Source organism: Lates calcarifer, linkage group LG2 (assembly GCF_001640805.2).
Source record: "Lates calcarifer isolate ASB-BC8 linkage group LG2, TLL_Latcal_v3, whole genome shotgun sequence".
NCBI lineage: Eukaryota > Metazoa > Chordata > Actinopteri > Centropomidae > Lates > Lates calcarifer.
The window spans coordinates 16653202-16676607 of NC_066834.1; the positions used below are offsets into that span (position 1 = coordinate 16653202).

The following is a 23406-nucleotide window of genomic DNA, read 5'->3' on the forward strand; positions in this document are numbered from 1 at the left end:
GTACATGTACAGTAGCTAGTGAGGATTTAATAGCATAGCTTTTGGTTGTTCTGTTTTCCTTTCCTTGCAGTTTAGTCCCTATCTTCTGCCAATATTCAGGTCAAATTCTCATTTCTCATCATTCCACCCTTTTAACTTTAAGTATCGTGCCTTCTTCTGTTTCCTTTTCCTCACTTCCTTTTCTTCTCATCTTTCTCCTTATCACCTTCTCACCTTTTCAGTTCTCTTGTCCTTACATTTGTCTTAAATCCTTTTGTTTCTCTTTTCCTGTCCTTTCCCAATATTCCATTGTCCTGTCATGATATATAATATTTCTTCCTTTCCTTTCATTTCCTTTCCTTCCCCTTTTCCCTGTATTTATCTATCAATAGAAAGCCAGCAGTATCCCAGTAAAAGACACAGCAACCTAGTCATCCTTCACTAATGGTAACCACACCACTTCCTGCCAACACAGACTGAGAGGGGGCATGATGAATATACACCCTAATTATTATAGCACAACACACTCAAGCACACACACACACACACATTGGCAAGTGTGTGTGTATACAAATGCAGAGACAAACACATTAGTAATTGCTCTTGTCTTCATGTCCTAAAAGACACCCACCTCTGTCCCCATCTGCCTTTTGTGCTGTCATGCAGACAGTGGTGGACAACACACACACACACACACACACACACACACACACACACACACACACTCATACACCCTCTAGCATCATCCACAGCCTCTCAACGAGGCTATGATCACCCTGCTAGAATGATAAAGTTAGTGAGACATCAGTGCTCCCTCAGACATTTGTATGTGCATGTGTGTGTTTGTGTGTGTGTATGTCTTTCTCCAATGCTCTTTGAAGCCTGAAACAGACTTGAGGAGGGGGGGAAACAAAGGTGGGCCGGTGCCAGGCACCATTCCTCTTCCCCTAGCTGGACGGAGGCATAGCCTTTACTGAGGGAGAGAGCCACCTTCTGTCAGTATGTGAGTAGGAAGGAGGAGGGGAGAAGGAGGGAAGGAGTGAGAGATGAGAGTGAGAGAAGTGGAAAGAGAGGAATGGAGAAAAAGAGTAGGCAAGGAAGAGCATCGTACACAGAAGAAGCATTCGTCAAGACTGTTCATCATTTGCACCTGTATAATGATGGGGACTGAGGTTTGGTCCCCTCAGAAACTGAATAATTTCTACAGATTTTTCAAAGCATCAGCTTGTATTTAAGACTGTCTTTTATTTTTTATTTTTTCCAGGCAATGCCCTTCACCTGGTAGAAATAATCTTCACAGCATGAAAATCACACTCTCTGAATAGATATCATGCACTTCCACACGACCCTTTCATTCAAGAAAGTGCTTCAAACAAATGGCTTTAACACAATCCAAATCCAAAACTGCTATTCTTTCATTACACAGGTTGAAAAAAGAGAACTAACTCTCCTTCTGTTTTTCTCATCCTCTCCTCTTTTTTTTTTCTCCTCCACAACTCCAGTTTTAGTGCGGGCGTTCACTAATAAATATAAATGTTTGTGATTAGCATCTCTGCAGCACAGGTGCATGTTTGTTGCGAGGGGAGGCTTGTTCATTAATTTTCAGCCATGAAAAGTGCAGCGCGCCATGAACGGAGAGTCCTCATCGCACACACTGATAAATGAACGCACAGATTGTTAATGTACCATTGTAAGGCTGCTGCCTCCACCAGCTTTGAATAAAAAGGGCCTGCTGCCAAAAGCAGGGCTATGAGCGCACACACACATAAACACACACTTGGTCCGAGAGGTGTGGCAGGATCCTATTCAGAGGTCTAGATTAAACCAAATAGAGCTTTAGAATGGGTGTGTTTTTTATCCTTACACATATAGCCGGGGATTATTTAGATTATATAGACAAGACACCCCCCGGTGTGAGGCCTCTGGCTTGTGTTGTCTAATTAGATTTGGTAGAACTGGTATTTGCTGGTAACGACAGCGCTGGGAACCTTGTGTCCTGGTACAAGGGTGTATTGGCGCACTTGACTTTGTGGATCGGGCCTAGCAGATAAAAACATTTAAAACAGTAACAGTGAATTTGTTTGGGTTTGTCTCAAGAATGCACACCTTTCAAGAAGCAATGATTGTAAAACTGGTCAGTTCTCCTCAAAGAATTCTTTTTAATATCATCGTGATGGTCATAATCTTGATTTCATATCTGGATTAACCCCCTATGCCACACTTTAATCTGGATGGACGTACTTGCTCGGGTGTGGATACAACGTGTGCATTATCAGAATCACCATGTACAGTATATTTTAATTAGATAATGCATGCTAAATCTATAACTGGTCCTCAGTATGTTTTTTTTCTTTTTTTTTTAGATATGGTTGCAACTGTAATATACACAAAAGAAGAGAAATACTGAGGAAGAGTTAACAAAGAGAAAATAAATAAAATTTGCTTCAGAATGGGTTGTTTTTCAGGAGCTGCAAAAATGTTTTATTAGGGGATTGCTGAACACCTGCCTTAAAATGTCGTTTCAACATCTCCCGAATGCCATTTTGCTTAATTGACTTGGAAATGGCCCAAATGTATTGCTGAATGCGGTCTAATTAATATTAATAATAAATGCCATTATTAACATCAAAGAACATCTGGTGCCCCTGTTTACCCCACCGCCTTATATGTAACACATTCTGCTGCTGTTTTCATCTCACAAACATTGCGGGGGTAAACAACAACTTGCTTTTCCTTTATTTTTCATTTTTGGTTGATTTTTTTTCCCCACATAATTTATTTTGTTTTTGGTCTTATCTCTGTTGCTCGATAGGGTCAGTGGTAAAACAACAAGTATGAGGTGAGGATGCTGTGTAAAATTTGGAGCACAGTTGTTCTTTTTCAGTCCCCCCTCCTTTCTCCTTCTTGTTCTTCTTGGTCTAGACCTGGTTGCTGTAATACCTCAGAGACTTCTCATATCCCTGGTGTACTCCCATAGAAAAAAAAAAAAAAAAAAAAAAAAAAAAAAAAAAGACCAAAAGCATCTGCACACTAAGAGAGCCTTGCATTAGGACTTTCTCAATGCCCATAAATCATGGACCAAATAACTTTAATCTGAAATTTCATTAAGTAGTCCTTGTCAGGTAGTAAAAGGAGGGGGATAATGCAGTGGTGTTTAATGATAATTGGTGTTTGGTTAATAAATTCTGCGAGTTCAGATTACGTTCTAGCAGTGGCTAGAATGCTAGCATCAGCAGTGTAACTAAACCTCAAATTGATTAACTCGCATGAACCAGACGCTCACAAAGATGGCAGTGGTCCAAATCAAAAAAAGAACGAGGGGAATGGGGTGTTGGGAGGTGTGTATCTGTGTGTGAGTGTGTGTGAGTGTGTGTGTGTATGAGACACAGAGAGAGATAGAGAGGGAGAGAGGGAAAGAGAGAGAGAGAGAGGGAGAGAGGGAGAGCAAGCGAGCATCAGGCCGGATGGTGTTGTGTTGCTCTGGTGTAAGGAAATCAAGTCCCCCCGGGCGCATTTTTAAAAGCCTAATGCCTTTCAAATGATGTCATCACATTTTACTCTTTCTCTCTTTCCCCTCCCGCCCTCCCTCTCACCCAATCTCTCTTAATATCTTTCCCCTTTTCAAACTGTTTCCGTCAACCCCTCCCCACCACCACCACCACCTTCCTCCGCCCCCAGTCAGTTATTTGACTACGGGGAGAGGCCGCTGAGCTTCGACAGGAGTCACGTGACGCATTAGAATAATGGCTGAGCAAGACGCAAAACATCTTGTGTTTTTATGACTGATGTGCTTTTTTCCCCTCCAGTTTTATTTCCTGAAAGTGATATCATACTAATCAAAACCACAGAACGTTTAGAGTGCAAAGTGTGATTGAAAGAGCACCATTAAGGACTGGCAACCCTCCTCCCCCACCAACCCACAACCCTGGCACCATATATGCACACATAATCATTGGCTTTGCTGTTTATTTTTGCTGTTGTTGTTGTTGATGATTTTTTTCTATTCTATTCTTTTTTTCCCCCCATCCATTAATGGGAACTGGGTGTGGTTGCTGTAAAGGAGTAGGCAGCATGCCCTGTCCCAGGGGTATCCACATGAACACACACACACACACACACACACACACACACACACACGGTATTCTGTATTCAAACTTGCACAAAAGAGAGTCTCCTGTAACTGTAACTGTAACTCTTTTACACTGTCCCAACACATGTATTCACACTCTCACACACACACATACACATACACTTGGACTTGGTATAATGATATGCTATACTGTGAATTGAATATATCATAAAAAATATACAACATCCGTATCAACTTAAAGTTTATGTATTTGTCAGTCAAGCGTTGAAGCTGCCCTGGTGGTGTAGCATCGGTCGATTCGTTGCAAGATCCTGGTGACGTGCGGATGGGGGGGAGTGAGGTGTCTTACACACGCACTCACTCACACACACACACACACACACACACACACACACACAGTTGCACTCTTGCACACAGTTATTCAGAGGGGAAGTGTGTGTACATGAGTGTGAGTGCAGCAGACAGCAGGCAGAGTGACTGATACTCAGCCTGCCTCCCAGATGGCCTGCTCAACTCTGCTCCAATCTGATCTCAGAGCCTTTGTTCTGGCATGTTCCATTATGCCGCCGTGACACCAGTAAAGGCAGAGGGGAGAGGAGCTGGTCTCAGATCAGATACAGCTGAATTATACATGTATTTCTCTTTTTTCCCCTCTGTGATATTCTTGTACTAGCACAGTCACAGTTCTGCATTTGTCATGTTTTTCCTGGGTTAGAGGCGAGAGAGGTTCGTAGACGATAGATTAAAACAGTTTGAATGTTTGAGTTTGATGGGAGAATTTGGGGGGGGGGAAAGAAGTAGTAGTGGCTTGAATGTTTAATTAAAAGATGAGTGGTTTTATTCTTGATTATGATCTATTGTGGGGATTAATGCCAGAAAATGAGGTCTGGCTGAAATAAAACATGTTAAGTCCGTAGGGGCCAATGACACTTGCAACAAATTTAGATGAGAGAGATGCATGGGCTGGTAAATACTGATCTTTTATTAAATGTCAAATATTAAATATCAAATAATTCTAGACAGTGTTTGAATCCTCCTTTGCTACAGTTACAGAAAAAAAAATACAACTGCAAAATGTACGGTAATGATTTTCTTCTGTTTTCTTTGCACTTTTTATTAATTTGTTTATTTCAGTTTAAATATGTTTTTATCAAAACAAATCTTCAGTTTAAAGCTATGATACATGCAGAGTTGTACTAGCTATTGAACAGGTGCAGAGCAAACCTGTCAACCCTGTACAGTTTTTATTTGCATGTTTTTAGTGTCCTAAATGATGCACTAATGTCAATATTTCTCTTAGTAAATGCAAAATTGTAACAATTCTAGTGATTTATCAAGATTTAAAGATCCTTAACATGAGTGCAAAAAATGTCAGGTATTCCTAATTGTATAATAGTGTGAGCAGAGCAGAAGAGTAATAGTACCTGGCCTTTAAATGAGAAGCCAAAGGCGCACCTGTGACAATCACTTTAATGTCGCGTCTCCTACAGTGAATCTTCTTTGCATAAAAAAAAAAGAAAGATGGAAGATGGGGAACAAAAATCAATACTCAGAGGATAGTTACGGCTGGATGTCAACAGGCTATTGAGAGACTCTCCCCACATCACACACCCAGCTGTGAACGATGATGCCTAATATACAGGGTGACCTTCAAAATGTCATAAATGTGTTGTGCAATAAAGTGTCAATATTTGTGGTTATATGAAGCAGGATGACTTTTACAGTAATTGGAACAGCCACATTAAAAGCTGCGGATCAGTCAACTGATTAAAGACAAGCATGCTGGACACCCAGCTAGTGCCTGGGTATGACGTGCATTTTCACACGTGCATACATATAGGTGCGTGTGTGCATTCGCTCATACCACATGTATACACATTAACGAGAAGAGCAAGAAAGCACAACCCAAAGTTCTGTTTTACTTGTCTTTGTAGTGTGTGCTGCGTGTGTGTGTAGGAATGTGTGAAGCCCATTTATTATTGAAGGGCTGTTATATGCCAGGAGAGCACACTCTCATCCTCTCAGTAGTGTGTCTTCCTCTTACAGGAGCACTATTAACCCTGACACACAAAGACGTGTGTGTGTGTGTGTGAGAGAGAGAGAGAGAGAGAAGAGAGAGAGACAGAGAGAGACAGACATGCAGAGCTTGTGTATGTGTGCATGTCTGTGTGTTTCAAAGTGTGGTCTGGTGTTTGTCCTGCTTCTAATCTGTGTTTTGGATTTTTTAATTTTATCCCCATCTGGGGTGGGCAGGTGGGCCAGTGTCTGTTACACGATCTGGGGAATCTTTGCCAAAAGGGGATCTGTACAGTAGACCGCTCAAAATATGTTTATGAAGAGGCGACTATGGCTACAGTATGGTGCAGTCCTGGACCAAGCACTGAGGGGATTGTATCCACTTTTATTTATTTATTTATTTTCTGTCTACAGGATGTCTTTTAAATGCATTCAAATGAAGATGCAAAAGGATATGGTGGGGGCACAGTTGATACTGATATGTTCACACAGTACTGAAATTATGCAGGAAATTATATTTCCACCTGTGATATTTTACATACAATTTGTGTTGAGTACAATTTGCATCAAGTGTCAAATTTCCTTGAAGATATTGCAATTTTTAAGCTGATTTAAGCAGATAAAATAAAATACATTGATGTTTTTAATTTTCCCTTTTAACAACCCAACAACTTTTATTAGTTGCCATTTAGTTGAATCATTTAGTTTAATTTTGGGGGCCAATCCTGAATTCCTGTCACGATACTGGTGGAAATAATGGACAGTCTTGTGCCCTCCATATGGAGTTTTTTCTTTGTGTGCATTCTTTCTCAAGTCCTTTCTTTCCGCTCATTCTTTACACTTTCTCTTTCTCTCTCTGAACATGTCACATATTGTTTAAATTTCAGAATCACTTTATTTTGCCAAATATGTCACACATACGAGGAATTTGTGTGAAAAGCAAGATCCACAGTTTAACATCTGCTTTTAAAACCTGTCTCCCAGCTTCTTTCTCCTCGTTAGAAGACAGAATTAAACCACACATTTGCCAAGACCAAGTAGAAGCAGCTGGTATTTAGTATCTGTGTATTGTCACAGACTTACATTTAGGTTGCCTTTCAGTTTCAGTTGTGATAAATAGCCTTCAGTCTGATAGCAGCATTGCTGAATGGAGTTGTGTGTCTAGTGTCAGCGTGGAGGGGGACTTGCTGACTTGGGTCTTTCCATTCTGTAAACCTTATTTGACTCCCTGACAGAGGAGGGGTGGAATGGGGTGGGGAGCGACAGAAAAGAGAAAAGATTAGGCTACTGTTAAAAAATGTTCCTTATTGTGCAGCATGGTTGCCTAAGTGGGTTGCTCGATTTTGATTCTCTTTCTTTCTTTCTGGCTCCCTCCCTTCCTCTCTACACACATACCAAATCATGTGCCAGATTGAAAAATAAATAACTTTTTTTTTTTACTGTATTTGTGCTTATTTGGGTCATGCACATATTGACATGCTGAGTATTTATTTTATTTTATTTTTACCATGCAGGCCACAGACTCTGTTTGTTGTGTTTATGATGAAAATATAGCCCTGACTACCACATACTGGTTTTATCTGTAGATTTCTTTCCTTTAAGCTCGACAAAGAACAGGTCAGTGTCACTGTTGCTCATAACTTCCTGCACTGCCCAGTTTAAAATAGGTGTAATTATATTTTAATATGAATTTCTGCTTATGTAAATCTGTCTTGTCAGTCCTGTATTGTGCACAATAAAGTCAGTCAAATGCTATTGGAACTAGATATTTTTAATTTAACAGCTTCAAGATACAAGACATATCAAACATCTGTTTTATATTTATTTTTGTTTCTTTCAAGATTTTTCCTTTTTCCCTTTTTTTTTCATGTGTTTTGAACTTAATTGTGTTACTCAGGCCTTTACACTCTGCACTATTTCATGACTGTCAGCACATCACAGGCTCCTAACCTTAGTACAACAAGGCCAGTGTGTACAATCTGATGATAACGCCTTCACCTCAGATTATGCTACTGTCAACACATTCCCAGGTTGTTGCCACTCATCTTTAGATTCATATTCAGAGGGTGATTGTGTTGATAACAGACTGCTGCTGCACTATGCATCATCGTTTTTTGGTGAGCGGAGGAAGTGGCAGAGGGCGGGGTCAAAACCGTTATCACCCTATCATATCTCTGACAACTACCTGTCAAAATTAGGTCGCAGGAAGAGATGCGAGGAGATCCTGCGATGCTGACATAGCCCAATTTATCTCTGTCTTTTTTCTTCTTTCTTTTTTTCCTGTCTTATTTTGTATTGTTAATTTTCACTGCAATCTAGCATATGCTTAATAGGAATGATGATGATAGCAAGGATAAAAAAAGAAAAATACGAGGAGAAAGGAGAGGCGGTGGTGGTGCAGGTGGTGGTGTTGAGGGAGGGTGTGTTTGAGTTGAGGGGGGTGTATCTCAGGACTATGGTGTTTCTAAAGAAACTGAAAAGCTTATGAACTGTCAGCGTTCTGTCAGCGAGGAAAATAGCGCGGCCCGTGAACCTGTTTGATGTGTTTGACTTTGTGTGGCGTTCGCACATTTGAGCAAGGGAAACGAGGGACAATGAGAGACAGACAGAGGAGAAAGAAAAAAAAACATGTTGTGTTGTGATGTGTGGAGGGCTGGTTTGAAGTGGCACTCAACACACCTTCCATTTGTCTCTCCCTCCTTGTGCTGTCTCTTTGTGTGCTCCAGATGTTGGGGAAGACTTGGGGAAGGCAGCGGGGAATATTCAGCCGCCTCTGTCCCAGCATCGTGAGCGCAGTCTGGGCTCATCCTCCAAGGATTGCCCCTATTGTGGCAAGTCCTTCCGCACCTCCCATCATCTCAAAGTTCATCTGCGGATACACACAGGTCAGTACATCCAAAGATATCGCTTCCCCAGCCAAGTCCAGGCATAGAGTGCATTTCTCCAGCAATTAAACATTTATTGTGCTTCATGCAAAATTTACTTTACTACTTGTACTGACATTCCTTCTGGGGTTAGACTGACATATTGGTTTATGAATATTGGCCTAATCAGATATTGGAGTCAATCTGCCACTGATATGATGGATATGATGCAGATTAATTGATTGCATATTAGTTTTGTAATTGATGAATACTGCATTAGTTGTCTCTGAGAAACGCTTAATCTGGATTTATTTTAATGCCAGACTAAAGAGTAAAGATTCATATCTACATTTTAAAGAAAGAAAGAAAGAAAGAAAGAAAGAAAGAAGGAAATCCACTTACCTTACAAACTAATTTAGTGCACAAATGGTCCGAATCACATAAGCACTACCATAAAAATCCAGTGATCCCAGTTTATCAACACATACTGTAATTCTCTCTTAAATCATAATCCTGTTTAGTCCATGAGATCTAATCATTGAGATATTTCCTGTGCAGTCTTACCAGATTTTTGATTATAGTACATTTTCTTCAAATTGAAAGAAAGACATAAATAAAACTATTCATAAGAAGGAATATACATTTCCTAACAGTGTCCCTCACTGATGCTTAAGGCCATTGTTATTCTGTTTTTTTCCTACTCATCATTTCATTGAGCTCTAATTAACACAACAAGGGTTCAGTGTCCTCCGATGACATCACTCAGAGGGCAATTTCACACTCACTAACTCTGAATAACTTTCAAGCCAAAACAAAGCTGGCCTGTCCACAGTTTAGGGATATGCGTGAGATGATGTGCCTAATAGATTTAGTTTTATTTTTCAGTCACGCGTCCTAACCCTTTGAGCTGTGTAGTCTCTGCCCATACATCTCACCAACCCGTGCTCAGGCAATCCTATGAAAACCTGTCCGCTGGTCGTTGCTGGGAGGTTAAGGCTGCAGTCAGAGTAATGATGTGGACTGTGGACAGTAGCCAGGGTTCTAACCCTCTGCAAGGTACAAACGCCCCACTGAATATCCAGGTTAAAGTCACAATTAGACCACACAGAGGACACTTTCCAACAAGGACACCTGGTTCTAGCTAATGGGCCTGATGTGTAAAGTGTAGGTCCATAAGGTGATTCCCTGCCTCTCAGCTGACCTCACAGAGTGTCATTGTTTCCAAACTGGAAAGAGTGAATTATGATTCTTAGATACCTTGCCATCTAAGGGCTGGAGAACTGTTACTAATGCTAATGCTTTTCAAATTTTTGCTCTTGGCAATGTCTATTACAATATGGTGAAAGTCAAGGAAGGATCATGGTTAGGGAAAATACATATAGCTGAGGTATGGGCAACAGAGTCCTTCACCACCCTGACCTCCACATGTTTACTTTCTGTCTCACTATGAAGGGAACTCTGCTTCCTTCAACAGTGCTGAATGTTGGCATCAGACATAAATCTTGAGGTATATATACAGTGTGTGTATGTGTGTGTATATATATATATATATATACACACACACACACACTGTATATATATAGTAGGTATGATCAAGAAGTTCAGGCTTTGAAGGTCATTGATGTAGACCCAATTCTTGTCACTGGTGGTGTCCTTCATCATGAAGGCTTGGGTCTGCTGCATGCGTATTACCGTGCTGCACTCCATTCGTTTGTAACAGGAACAGTCTTGGAACTTTGTGATCGCACCTCATGTAACAGAGAAAATCAGCAAATCATCCATTTGCAAAGCTATATGCAAAGAATGACCATTGTTTCATAACTGACTTAAGAATTTACTCACACATTCAAATTTTTATTGAGAAAATTTCTATTGATTAAATGCAGGGCATTCACATTGTTAGAGGAGCCATAACTGAACATTTGAAGGGGAGAAACCGAGTAAACACCATTTGTCCAGTCAAAGCAACCTTGAGTGAGGAGTTAAGATAATTACCTACAGATTCCAACCTTATAAAACTATGCTTTTTGTCAATGGACCCAACACAATCATGCAAACATAAATACAGGAAAAAAAGACTTAGAGAAATTTTGCTTTCTGTCTATCAAACATTTGTACATTTGTTAGTTTCTATACTTTACTACAAAGTAATCCTTGGGTGCCAGTAGAGACACCGAGGCTAAAATGCTCACAACTGAAAATGGAAATCCCTTACAGCTGAGAAAAATCAATGCTTGCTTTTCTTTTCATTCCCCTCTCCTCTCTGCTTCTCTGTGCACTTAAAAGGCAGAATGCGAGACCACCAGCACCGTAACCCTCTTTTGCTTTCCTTAATAAGAGACACATACTGAACCTCAGATCTGGAAAGGAGTTAGAGGAACAGCCTTACATTGTAGCATGCTAACACATCTGGTGTATACTCACATTAATTAAGATCCCTATGTTAAATAGTACATCCAGGTCACAGCCAGGCTGTGATCGAGATGGTTTTGGGGAAGCATCTGTTATCTGGTGGTGAGAGAGCTGAGTTATGTCTGCTTTGAGTAGTACAGTAAGGATACCCATGAGGGCCATATTTTATCATGGAGAAAGCGGAGACCTCAGTCCAGGCCTGGCATTAATTCATTTGGCAAAACACACACAGACAAGTAGGCCCATCTAATTTCATCCACACAGTATATTTTACATTTATCCATTCATATCTCAAAAATATAATAAAATGAAATGGCTTGATCTGGAGCCCTCTACAGCTGGGAGCAAAAGTGAGAACGGTTAGAAAGGATGTTGTCTTTTCGAGTGGAATGTATCTTTGGATACGAGCCTACCTAAGCACAGGTTCAGCATAGTCTCCTACACATGGAGAGAAAAACAGCTTGATGCATCCCCAACATGTGGCCCTTAAATCATTCCTATAACCTAATCATACCAGCTCCACTGTGACATCCTGATTACATCCACAAGATGACTTTTACAGCAGCTAAAGATCCTCTCTGTGCTCTGGTGACAATGCAGAGAAATTCACAGATGACAGCCGAGCTCCCCTTCATCCTAATGCAATGTGAGTGACACAATGGAATTGCCTACCAAGCCAGTCGAGGCAGCATTGTGCAACGCAACGCGGAGATTAATGAGCGACTAACACCAGCTTGAAAGGAATGAAGTGAATTTAAATTTCTCCAAAAGTTAAAGAGCTAATGTTACAGTATTAATTTCCTCTTGAACAGTGAGTGGGAAAATATCCATTAGCAAAATTAACCACAGTTTTCTAGGTAGCTAACATTGTGCTGCTGTGGTGCTACAGTGTGGGGCCACAGCTAATGAACACACTGCAGAGGGTGATATTTCATTATACAAATTAATGCTCACATTTTAATGGGAAAGTCACATAATGAATCTAGGCTTCAGTGACAGCAATTAGAGGCCCAGATTGTCCCCTTCTGGACAAGGCACTATTTAGCAGTAAGCAGCTGTGTGTAAAAAATAAAAAGGTCCTCGCTCTTGACAATAGCCACACATAACTTCAGGCAGAGCTGCATAACCAATAAGAGTCCCTGCTCACCTTTAAACGATGAGAGGGTGAGACAAAGAGAGGGAGAAAGAGAAAGAGGAGAGGCAGGACTTGCCCATGTCACTTAACCTTAACCTAACCTTGTAATCAGGATGAATCAAGAGGGACCTGTGATCTCCCACTCCATTTCTCTCACTCCTTTTCCCCATCCTTTCTCCCTTTTCTTCTCAGCATTTAGAATATGTACATGTATTGTTTTTTCAATGCTCCCTTTTTTCTATATTTTTTTTTTTCTTAATTTCTTATTTCTACCACACAGTTCATCAACATAACCACATGTAAATTTAAGAAGTTATATTTGCCTCTTGGTGCAAATATTGTTGTCCACAAACCACTGAAAATACATCACTGAGACACTGTTTCACTGGGTGACATGTTAATTCATTAAACACAGCCACTGTCATATATATGACATTCATTACCCTGGTGCTCTAAATACTCACTAAAGCACCAACATATCAATCCATAGCTAAGAACAGTCCCCAGCAAATGTACTGTTTACTCCTGTTTGAATAACATTTGCCCAAAACTATAGCTACTTTGGGAAATAACTTTTAAAGGAACTATATATTTACATCTTTTCTATCAATGAATGGACTTGAGGCAGACAGACAGAATGGGGAATATAAGTAGGATTTATTGATCATAAGAAAAGTACTGAGGAAACCCTGTTTTATCCTTCATCTTATTTGTAATTGGGTGGACATATTTACCTGAATTTCCTGAGTGCATATACTGTGCACGTATGGTGTCACTTTCCCCTCTGAGGCAATTGAACTGTTAACTCTGACAGTATTATAGGCATTCCCAGTCCACTACTAAACACTAATTTAAGTGGATGTACTTAAAACAGATATTAAACAGCTTCTATCCATTACTGAGTCTCTTAAACATCTCACACGTGTTGTTCTTTTCCATCCTCCACTATGTCATATCTACCTAAGCCACTTTAATTGCCCCTCTGTACAGGTTTGGGGTATTTAAGTTGTTTCTATTGTGCTGTCACATTTCGAACAAAGTCAGATGAAATAAGTACATGCAACATCAAGTACAAACATACTGTGGAGGAGCAGATCCCAGTGCAGTAATCAGGAGAAGGATCATTTATAGCCACAAAGGTGCTACCTCGATGTTTATGAGCTCTAGTTTTCCAAGTCAAAGCTGAGAGACCTACAGAGGTGCATTTCTTACCTGTGTCAAGTACAAAATGTCCAAAGTGATACAACAAAGTAGAAGGACAACAACGAAAAAAGTTTACCAATCTATTTTAGACTCCCAAATAGTAATTTCCTGGTTTTGTGGTGGCAGCGATCTGTCATGTGGCTGGGAGGTTGTGCTGTTTGCGCTGATATCAATTAAAAGTGGATTAACGGGTACATAATGACCTTTAGCAGTAAATTGTGTGTAATGTTGCAAGGCAGGATACAGTATATTCCCCAGATGTCACACCAGGCCCCTGACGTATGATGGAGCAGATGTCTTAGCCAGTCCAAATGGCCCTCTAAGACACAAACACACACACACACATACATACACACAGGCTCAGGCTGACACACATGCATAAACATGTGTTCACACACATTCCAAATGGTGCACGCACACGTACATAAACACAAGTAGATGCAGAAATGCACTTGTTGTCTGTCTCACTCGCTCCAGATATATTTAAATTCTTAATTTTAATAGAAAATTGGAATAAACTGATCACTCTCTGAGGACATATGCACTTATTTTCAGTTTACCTTACTCTGTAAACATGAACGGGGAGTGTCAAACATACAGTCTTCTGTGCTTTTCATTCTCATTTTAGATATGTATATGGTACATTAATCTTTATTTTCCTCTTGTGAACATTAACAACCTTTTATAAGGAAAGAAAAAAAAACAGAGGAGGAAAAAAAAGATCAGATCAGTCTAATTTCTGTCTAATTTGGCTCCTAGAATATCATTTTGTCCAGTTAGAGGAATTGAGAATGATCATTTGCATCAGGGACGTTTCCTTATTAAATCAGCACTGAGCCTCTGTTCGGCAGCTCACAGGAGAAGCACTTATTGGGTTAAAAGCTCATCTCGTATGGTTTATTTTAAATATACTCTATGCTTCATAGCCACTCTAGTGTAAGAGGAAAGATATCAAATCACTGTCTTTCTATCTATAGTCAGGGCTATCTGTCTCTCTGCATGCTCCCTTTCCCTTTTTTGTCTCCCTTATTCTTTGTCCCTCCTCTCTTCAGCATTTCCACCTTCAATTTTCTTTTGTATACCCTCCTATTCTTTTCTCTCCTGTATCAATATTGTATTGAGTTGGTGTTTGTGGCCCTTTATTTGAGAACTCTGCAGTAGGTCTGCAGATCGCAGAGTCTTTTTCTGGAATGGTGCCCTCTAAATAATGATAAATTACTTGAGCAGTATGCCATTTGCTAATTATATCCATGATTTACTACACAGCCTGACTTAAATCATTCAAGCCAGCCTTGCGTAACAATGCCTTTTTTTCTTTTATAAGATGGTTTCCATGTGTATAATCTAAACATTTTAAGACTGTATATTGTATATATAGAAATGTGTATACACACAAAACACTACAACCATCCCTTTTTTATTTCTTTTTCCAACAATGTCTTCTCAGACAGTCACTGTTATCCCTCTAACAGAAATTCCACTCTGGGAACTTTTTATATGTTTACATAAAACAAAAAAAAATTATATATATATATATTTTAAATCAAGCGTAGCATTTTTTCCCCTCTCTGTTCATTGTTTAATGAATCCAAAGCTGGCTCAAGCTCCAAGCCTATTATAATTGCTAGCAGGATGTGTTCTATTTCAACATAAGTATCATTCCAATGGAAGATCCACTTCTGGCAGAATAATGCTGGTGTTATACCATTATCAAGAATATTCATGAATATGGGTGAGCAGCATAAATAAATACATGTAAATGTTACACAACAGACACCCCTCTTTTACCGTGATATAAATCACTTTGATCTGTGTATCCTGTAGTGAATCATATTGTTCTTTATCATAGGGTTTCACAACAAAAAAAACATGTGGTTCACACATGTCGCCTGCACATTTCTTTTCTTTTTTTGTGCTTGTTTTTTTTTTTTTTTTTAATAGTCATTGGCTCATTTTTGAATTGTAGTGTATCATCCATATTATGTTCTCAGTGCACTCCAGTGTTGCAGTGGTAGGGGAGATGTTATGCTGTGGCTGATTTATGATTTTCATGACAAACTGCAAATAGGGAATATCTGAGAAATTGCACTCTCATCATCAGGGCACAGGCTTGACAGCAAACAAGGCCAGAACAGAGGCATGATGACCCCACAGCTACCAAACACACAAACACACACATCCATGCGCAGAAACGCACACAACCAGAGACATAGCCGCACCCTCAGCCCCCTGCCCTTGCTCGTGCATCGAGACAGTTTTGTTGTCAGTAGAAAATATTATCTCTTATAGTGGACTGAAAGCACCATATGGTGAAATGTTTTTTATTGTGCTGATGTGAGTGATGGCTCACTTGGTGGGGCTGGATCAAGCTAGATCGACCCATATTCAGATGCCTACTCCACACCCACATCCCAACACACATGCAATGACACACACACACATCAAGTGGAGCAGTGTGGAAGAGAAAAGACATGGGCTTGTTGGTTGAATGCAGGATCTTGTTCATTATCACTTTATTTTGCAGTTTATTTAATTCTCTTCTTTATTTTTGTTCTTCTTAAACTACATCCTCTGCTGTTTTACCTTTTTTCACTGCGTTCATCTGTTTTGAGGAGTTAGAATTTGCATCAATGTGTTTTGATGCCAACTTAAAGTGAGGCAGTTGCAAAAATATCCTCTTTTTATAGTACTTAATGAAATACATATCTTTTTTGTGAGCTCTACTCCTTTGACCTAATTTTCTTTGTTCAGGGAGGTTACATGACCCTAGGGTCCACATTCCCTGCTCCAATAAATAGACTTTGATATCCAGTCAATCTAATAATCAGGTTAATTATTCACTGTTTTCCCTGTCTTTCCCTTTCTGTTTCTCCATCTCTTTCTTGACTTCTCAGGAGAGAAACCCTACCGGTGCCCTCATTGTGACTATGCCGGCACACAGTCTGCCAGTTTGAAGTACCACCTGGAGCGCCACCACCGTGAGCGTCAAAATGGCTCTACCACCTCAGCCCCATCCTCTGGCCACACCCCTTCTTCTGACCACAAAGAGGATCATGGGAAGACAGCCGGCGGTGGCGTCTTTGCCCGACCAGATGTCCTCCGGAATGTTTTCAAGGGAATGCCTCCCAACCTAGACTTCAGGGCAGGTCCATTGCTGCCACATCAGTGGGCGTCGGCTGGCATGATGTCCGCGCATGACAGAGATCGTGAGCGCGCAGACCGTCGTTTTGACTCTGCCTCCTCAGCTGAGAACATGAAGACTGCTGATGGCGCATCCTCCCTTGTCTCAACAGCGACAGATAGTCCTGCCAGCTTCTCTGACCTAAGCAGGGCTTACCAAAGCATGATGGGAAATGGAGTCCACTTTCAAGGTTCTCTTCAGGCTTTCATGGACAGCTTTGTCCTCAGCTCCATGAAGAAGGATATGAAGGACAACCAGAGTTCAAGCCAGCTCCAGGCCCAGCTCTACCATGATAACGGTGAGCCCAAAGCCAAGCGGGCCATCTCAGTTGACCAGGAGAGAGAGGATAAGGCTGAGGCCAAACAGAACTCAGAGCCTGGCAAACCTGGGTCACAGTATGAACCACTTGATCTATCTGTGTCAGTCCGGCCTGAGTCTGCATCTGGATCTCTTCCTGGCTCCTCAGTCACCATCCATGATAATGTGGCGTGGCATGGCTGTCTCTTCTGCTCCTTCTCCACCTCCTCATTCGAGCTCATGGCTCTGCACCTCCAGGCCAACCACCTGGGCAAGGCCCAGCTGCAGCGGTCTGATGCAAGCAAGGAGCTTCATGGAGAGACTTCTCCCACCACTTCCACCATTCACTCCTCCAACACCAAGACCTCTGGTGGGCCCCTTGACAAAGATGGAGACAGAGATGGAGAAAAAAGCCAGGGAGGCTGGAACAACCACATGGACCAGCCCTACAACCCTTTCCAGAGTGACTTCTACAGACGATTTGGTGGCTTGTATGATGGATCACCAAGGGCCCATCATGGCCTTCAAGGGTATATAGCCCCAGCAGAGCAAGGTCTGGACCTACCTAGCCAGGCTTTTGGAGGAGCATCTTCAGCCAGGGATGACCAGATTGGTGAAAGGGGCTCCCGTGGAGATGCTGAAGAGGACCAGGTAGGATCAGATGAAGAGGTTGTAAAGGCTGGGGCGCACAGCGCCAGTGAGACCCCCTCAACCACCCCCAAAAGACAGCAGCAGCAGAATCACTCCGATGAAGAGGAAGAGGAGGGAGGAGTGGCTGAAGAGGAGGAGGAAAGAGATGAGGATGGGCAAATGGACATGGAAAGAGAGGAAGAGGGAAGTCCAGCTTCAGACCACCTCCAAAACCACTCCAAAAATCTTCAAGACAACTCCCCTTTGCCCCCAAGGAGTGGAGCTGGTTTGGCATCTTCCTCTACCATGACACCACTTTCGCTGGTTTCCCAACCCCAGAACCAAGCTTTGCCACTGGAGAAGCAGTGGCAGCAGGGCCTGGGCCTCCTGTCTCCCGGAGGTCCTCCAGGACTGTTGAAGGCTGAGCAGCAGACCCACCTAGAGCAGCAGATGAACATGCTGTCTGTCCTTAGAGCCTACAGCAATGACAACATCCCTGCATTCAACGGCCTGGGAGGTGGAGCAGGAGGAGCACCCACAGGAGGCATGAAGAGGCCAGATGCACCCGGTGAGTGTGTTTAACCCCTACTGGCACTCTAAGTACTCATGCACACATATATTCAGACACCTATATCAGCAGAAAACCACACGTATCAAAAAGTCATGAATACTTTTGAAACACAAATTCAGTTTTCCCAGCACGCACACACATAAACACTAAATACACAAGACAAACATATATACATTTTTTTCCCCGACACCCACAGAGGAATCTCAGACACTCACTAACGGTCTCAAGATTGGCTCTGAAGTGATTTTAGCCTTATTTCAAGCAAGTTTAGAAGCTATCAGCCTGGCGACTAGCAACAGATTAATCTTTATTACACGTTTATATTACTGGGAGTGCAGCGCCTCCCTCCCACCCCACAGCATGGAGGGAATAACCCTGGATGAGTCAGAGCAGGACCTCAGCTCCCCATGCCATCTCCTCCACATGTCTCTTAACTATCTTAGCTCTCATAAAGCTGGCTCCCAAAAGCCCATTACTTTATAAGACTCGTCGATCTATGACCCTGTGAAAAATGAACTGTCAACTTTCATGATTCTGCTAAGGTTACAGCTGCTCCTTGAGACTGAAGAAGGAAGTCCTTTTTCTTTTTTTTTCTTTTTTTTTTACAATGCTCTTTTGCTGTTTAGGGGTGGTTGGTAAAGTGTCTCTATAGAAAGAAAGTAAACCCCAAAGCTGATGTGGAGCTTTTAAACTGACTTTATACACACTACAGAGACAGAAAATGCAGAAAAGAGACAGATTACTTAGCTTTAGCTATCAGTGGCAACTCCTTCAGATTAGAACTTGAGACATTTGAATTAATTGAATATTTTCCATTTTTAATTCAAACTAGCAAATAATAATAAAATAATAACATTACATTCAGTATGTATCACATAAATTATGTTTTGGCTACCTCGACCAATGCACAATGTTTACTCACATACTTTCTCTTAGCTAAGCTGTCATATTTTCATATTTTCACCAGATTTAATCTTTATCTGTTCTTTACCTAAACTTTTATTATTATTATTATCTTTTCCCTCACTGTTAGCTTCAGTATGGCCAAATAGAGTAAATATTTTCTTTTGTGTGGATAACGAGAATAGATCATTTTTCCTACAGAACTGATGTTTACAGGCATTCATTCATAAAGATACAGTGGCAGATGCATTAACTTTTAACAATGACTATATATGAAGATGGGCAATGCGATAGAAAACATCTTGATCGCCCCCTGGTGGCTGCAATATAAGTCATAAAGGAGAATGTTCAACTACTGTCTAATCAGAAAGCTTGAGAAAGCAAGCCATCTAATGTGGGCGAGTCCTTTTGCAACTAGGAATGATTGACGTTTATATATATGGCTCTCTCTATGGAACAAAAGCTTTTCTGTCATGTTGTTAGTTTGTCCTAGTCTGTTAGAGCTGACCCAAATGCTTTGAAGAGTTGAATGGTTCGCCCATTGTCATAGTAATCAACATCCAAATCAGTATTTGAATGTTCAGTTTCTTTTTAAATTATTATTATCATATATACATTACCACAAAAATCCCAAATAGCCCATGAAATAAAAATAGCAATTAAATGAGTCATCTTTCATCAGTAATAATTATTGTAAGCTATTCCAGACAAGAGCATATAATCATGATGATAGTTTTGTGCGCCATGTGATACAGTCACATTACTGATGCTGGTGACGTGAGGCTGTATGACCACGTGACAGGCTTACAAGTAGTAACCATGCTAGCAAGATGTCTAAAAAGTCAAATATCTGGAATAAATTCCAAATTTGAGAAGATGATCCCCAAAAAGTCGAGGGCTAAAAATGCCAGAGGAAACTGGAACAAACCAACTTCAGTTTGAGAAAACATCTCTAACTGTAAGTAAGAGCTAAGCTGTCTTGCAACAGCTAAAATATCCTGTTTTCCATCATGGCTGATGTTGTGCAACGAGCATGCTAACACTGAAGTCCCGTAGTTGTCATGACAGACATGCAAGTAAATGAACTGGGGGCTCTTGGTTGCAAATAAGTGTGAATATGAGTGTGATTGTCAGTGTTACCCGTTAACCTTTCATGGACTGCATGCTGTCGCACCCATGTAAACCCATAGCAATAATTGTTATTGATATGAATATTACCACTATCACAGTCTCTCTACTCCAACCACAAGTACTTCTGTCATAAAAACGAACTACAACAAAAATAGCTCTACTTCTGCTGTGTTATTGTAACTATACAGCAATTGGCATTACTACTGTTATCGATATGACTGCAACTACTTGTAATACTATACAGTTTATTGTTTTTGTAAATACTGTTGATGCTAAGTCAGCCATTTCTACAACAACTACTACTACTAGTGCCACTATTCCATACAAGTATGTAAAATAACTGCCTCTCTTTGTACTAGCACTGTTACTTTTGCTCAATGGTGGAAGACATTTTTGAGCTTTTATTTAAATAAATAACACAAAGTGAAAATTTCTCCACTACCAGTTAAAGTCCTAGATGTAAATTATTTACGTTACATTAAGTACAATTAATGATTGACAGCAAAATATATGTATATGTATAGTACTGTGACTGCTGCCAGTTTTGCCACTCACACTACAGTTACATGATGAATGTTGGGTGAAGAATTAATGAGGAAAAAGACACACTTGTTTCATAGTAAAATGCACTATTGCAGTCTCTCTTTATTTGTCCAGTTGTCCCCTTGTGCTGGGGGTCACCTGCAGCTTGAAGAGCAAGAGCCACACATCCCAGTGTTATTTGGTGGGTGAAGAAGGTGGGGGTAGCAAAGACGTCCGTAAAACTCAATTCAGACCTGGCAAAATGTGATTATCTGGAGTGGGTTTGCATTAGGTTTGTATGCAAATACAGCATAAATCATTAATATCGAAATTCTCCTCTGAATCTATGGGACTTGTTGTAGGGCACGCACTGCACGTCTGGAGTGGTCGTCTCTTCATTTGTATGCCCATAGGAGGGAAAAGGGGGTGCAGTGCACATGAATCTACTTGCACTTTGACATATAACAAATACACACATATATGATTCACATACACATATTCACATACATCTGTAGTATTAAACCACACCTCCCTAAATTGGCCCAGGATTTATCAATAAATGTCATTAACAGCAGCAGTGGCCCTGAGGTTTCTGTAATCAGACAAGGTATCTGGTTACTGAGGTACAATATGCTGTGTAAAGATTGATATGAACCCACACCATTTGCTGTACTGTAGATGTGCTTAACACAATCAATACTTGGCTGCAGTGGAGACCTATCTATAGCCATGCATTATCAAACATGAAGTATTACATTATTCAAACAGTACTATACATGCCATGACTGCTTGCGAACATTGCTCCTCACATCGCATTACTTACATTACCTCAAATCTCCTTGTTCATTTAATATATTTAATGTAGACCAGAACTTTAAAAGGTAGGGACTGACAAGCTGGAGAGGTGTTGAGAGAACTGTAGGACTTGGATGAGCATGTTGAGAAAGCTCCTCATAGCTGAGCACCTCTTGCGATTTGAGAAGTAGGCTACATAAACAGACAGTTAGTGGGTAGGAGAGAAAAAGAAGAGAGAGGAATGTTGTATATTCTCACATCAATTAGACCCATCACTCTCAATTTACAAGTACTCTCACATTGTGCTCTATAGTTCTCCTCAGAAGTGCTGTTGTTTGTTGGTGTTTGTTGTTGCCAGTAAAAATTCTCTAAGAGAGTAACCTCCTGTACACACATTAGATGACATTAAAAAGAGTCTATTTTTGTTGACTTGAAAGGATAAACACATATGACAGTGCCTCTGTGTCACTATATAAAAGAAAAGAGCACAGCAATATAAAAATAAAAATGGAGTGTCTTGGACTATATGCAATGACTGGGAGTAAATAAGTAAGCATTGAATAAGGTCTGGGTGCTAGTTTAACAATAATGATTATTGATTTGAAATGAAAAGTAGATTTATTTTTTCAAAAAGAGACATTATACTGTCTACAGCACAAAGTCTGAATGTTTAAATGTGTAAAACCATCAGTTTAAGTCAGTTATTTTCATTTTTTAGAAAGCCTTACAGGCAAGAACTCCGATAAGTAGGGCTATATTTTGAAGACAGTGTAATTAATCGTGTTACTAAATATTCCATCTCTCACTTTTATTTTGCCTCTTTTGCAACAACATCCCACAACTCTACAGGGAGACATCTATCCAAAATATCAGGCTTTCCACAGATATTGGCTTAAATAAACTGGAATGCAGTTGAGTTACCTTTTTGGTTTAAGCATGACTGTGGGTACAGTTAACCCACACCAGTCTTCCTGAAATTGCTAGGTAGTTATTTTGACTTATACTAGCTTCTAATTGAAAGCAAATAGTTTGCATCACTTCTCTGGTTATTGTTGAAATGCATTCAATGGAATGTAAATTAGAACAGTTTATAGCAAGATAACTTTAAAAAATATAAGGGAGAAACACGCTGAAAGGATGATTGTCACATAGATATCACCACTACTAATGAGTCACATAATGGCCTTTTCCCTCTTTTGCTGACAAGAACTAGGCATTTACCCTGCACATTCAGAATGTGAAGAGGGGGGCTTAAGAAATATCTTATTTTAGTTTTCCCCCTGTGTAATCTTGCTGTGATGTAACCCAAAAATTATTGTGTGTTTGGGTGTGTGTGCACCAGGTTAAAGAAGTTTATTTTTCATCTTAAATGCAGCACTGGTTGATTCACTAGTGGCCAATTACTTCTGTCAGAGGTCTTCCATTCCAGCCTGCTCTCACTGTGAGGGATTTGAACCCATGAGTGCTGAGGTCATAGCAGAACAATGTGCAAGAACTGTACAGACCATACACGCACATGCACAAACACATACACATCTATACATATGCTCATGAAGCAAAGGCAAACATTCAAACGCATGCTTACATGCTTCCAATAAAAGGATTGTGTGTGTGTGTGTGTGTGTGTGTGTGTGTGTGTGTGTGTGTGTGTGTGTGTGTGTGTGTGTGAGTGAAACA

General features: G+C 40.5%; 1 protein-coding gene across 4 annotated transcripts in view; it reads left to right on the forward strand.

The window, feature by feature from the left end:
• The window catches only part of znf536 (zinc finger protein 536), a 219115-nt gene that overhangs the window by 137995 nt on the left and 57714 nt on the right, over positions 1-23406 (forward strand). For all 4 annotated transcript variants that reach the window (XM_018692859.2, XM_051076255.1, XM_018692858.2 and 1 more), the window contains 2 exons: positions 8812-8970; positions 16594-18375. In XM_018692859.2, coding sequence (XP_018548375.1) covers positions 8812-8970; positions 16594-18375 — 1941 coding nt within the window. The remainder of the gene's footprint in view (positions 1-8811; positions 8971-16593; positions 18376-23406) is intronic.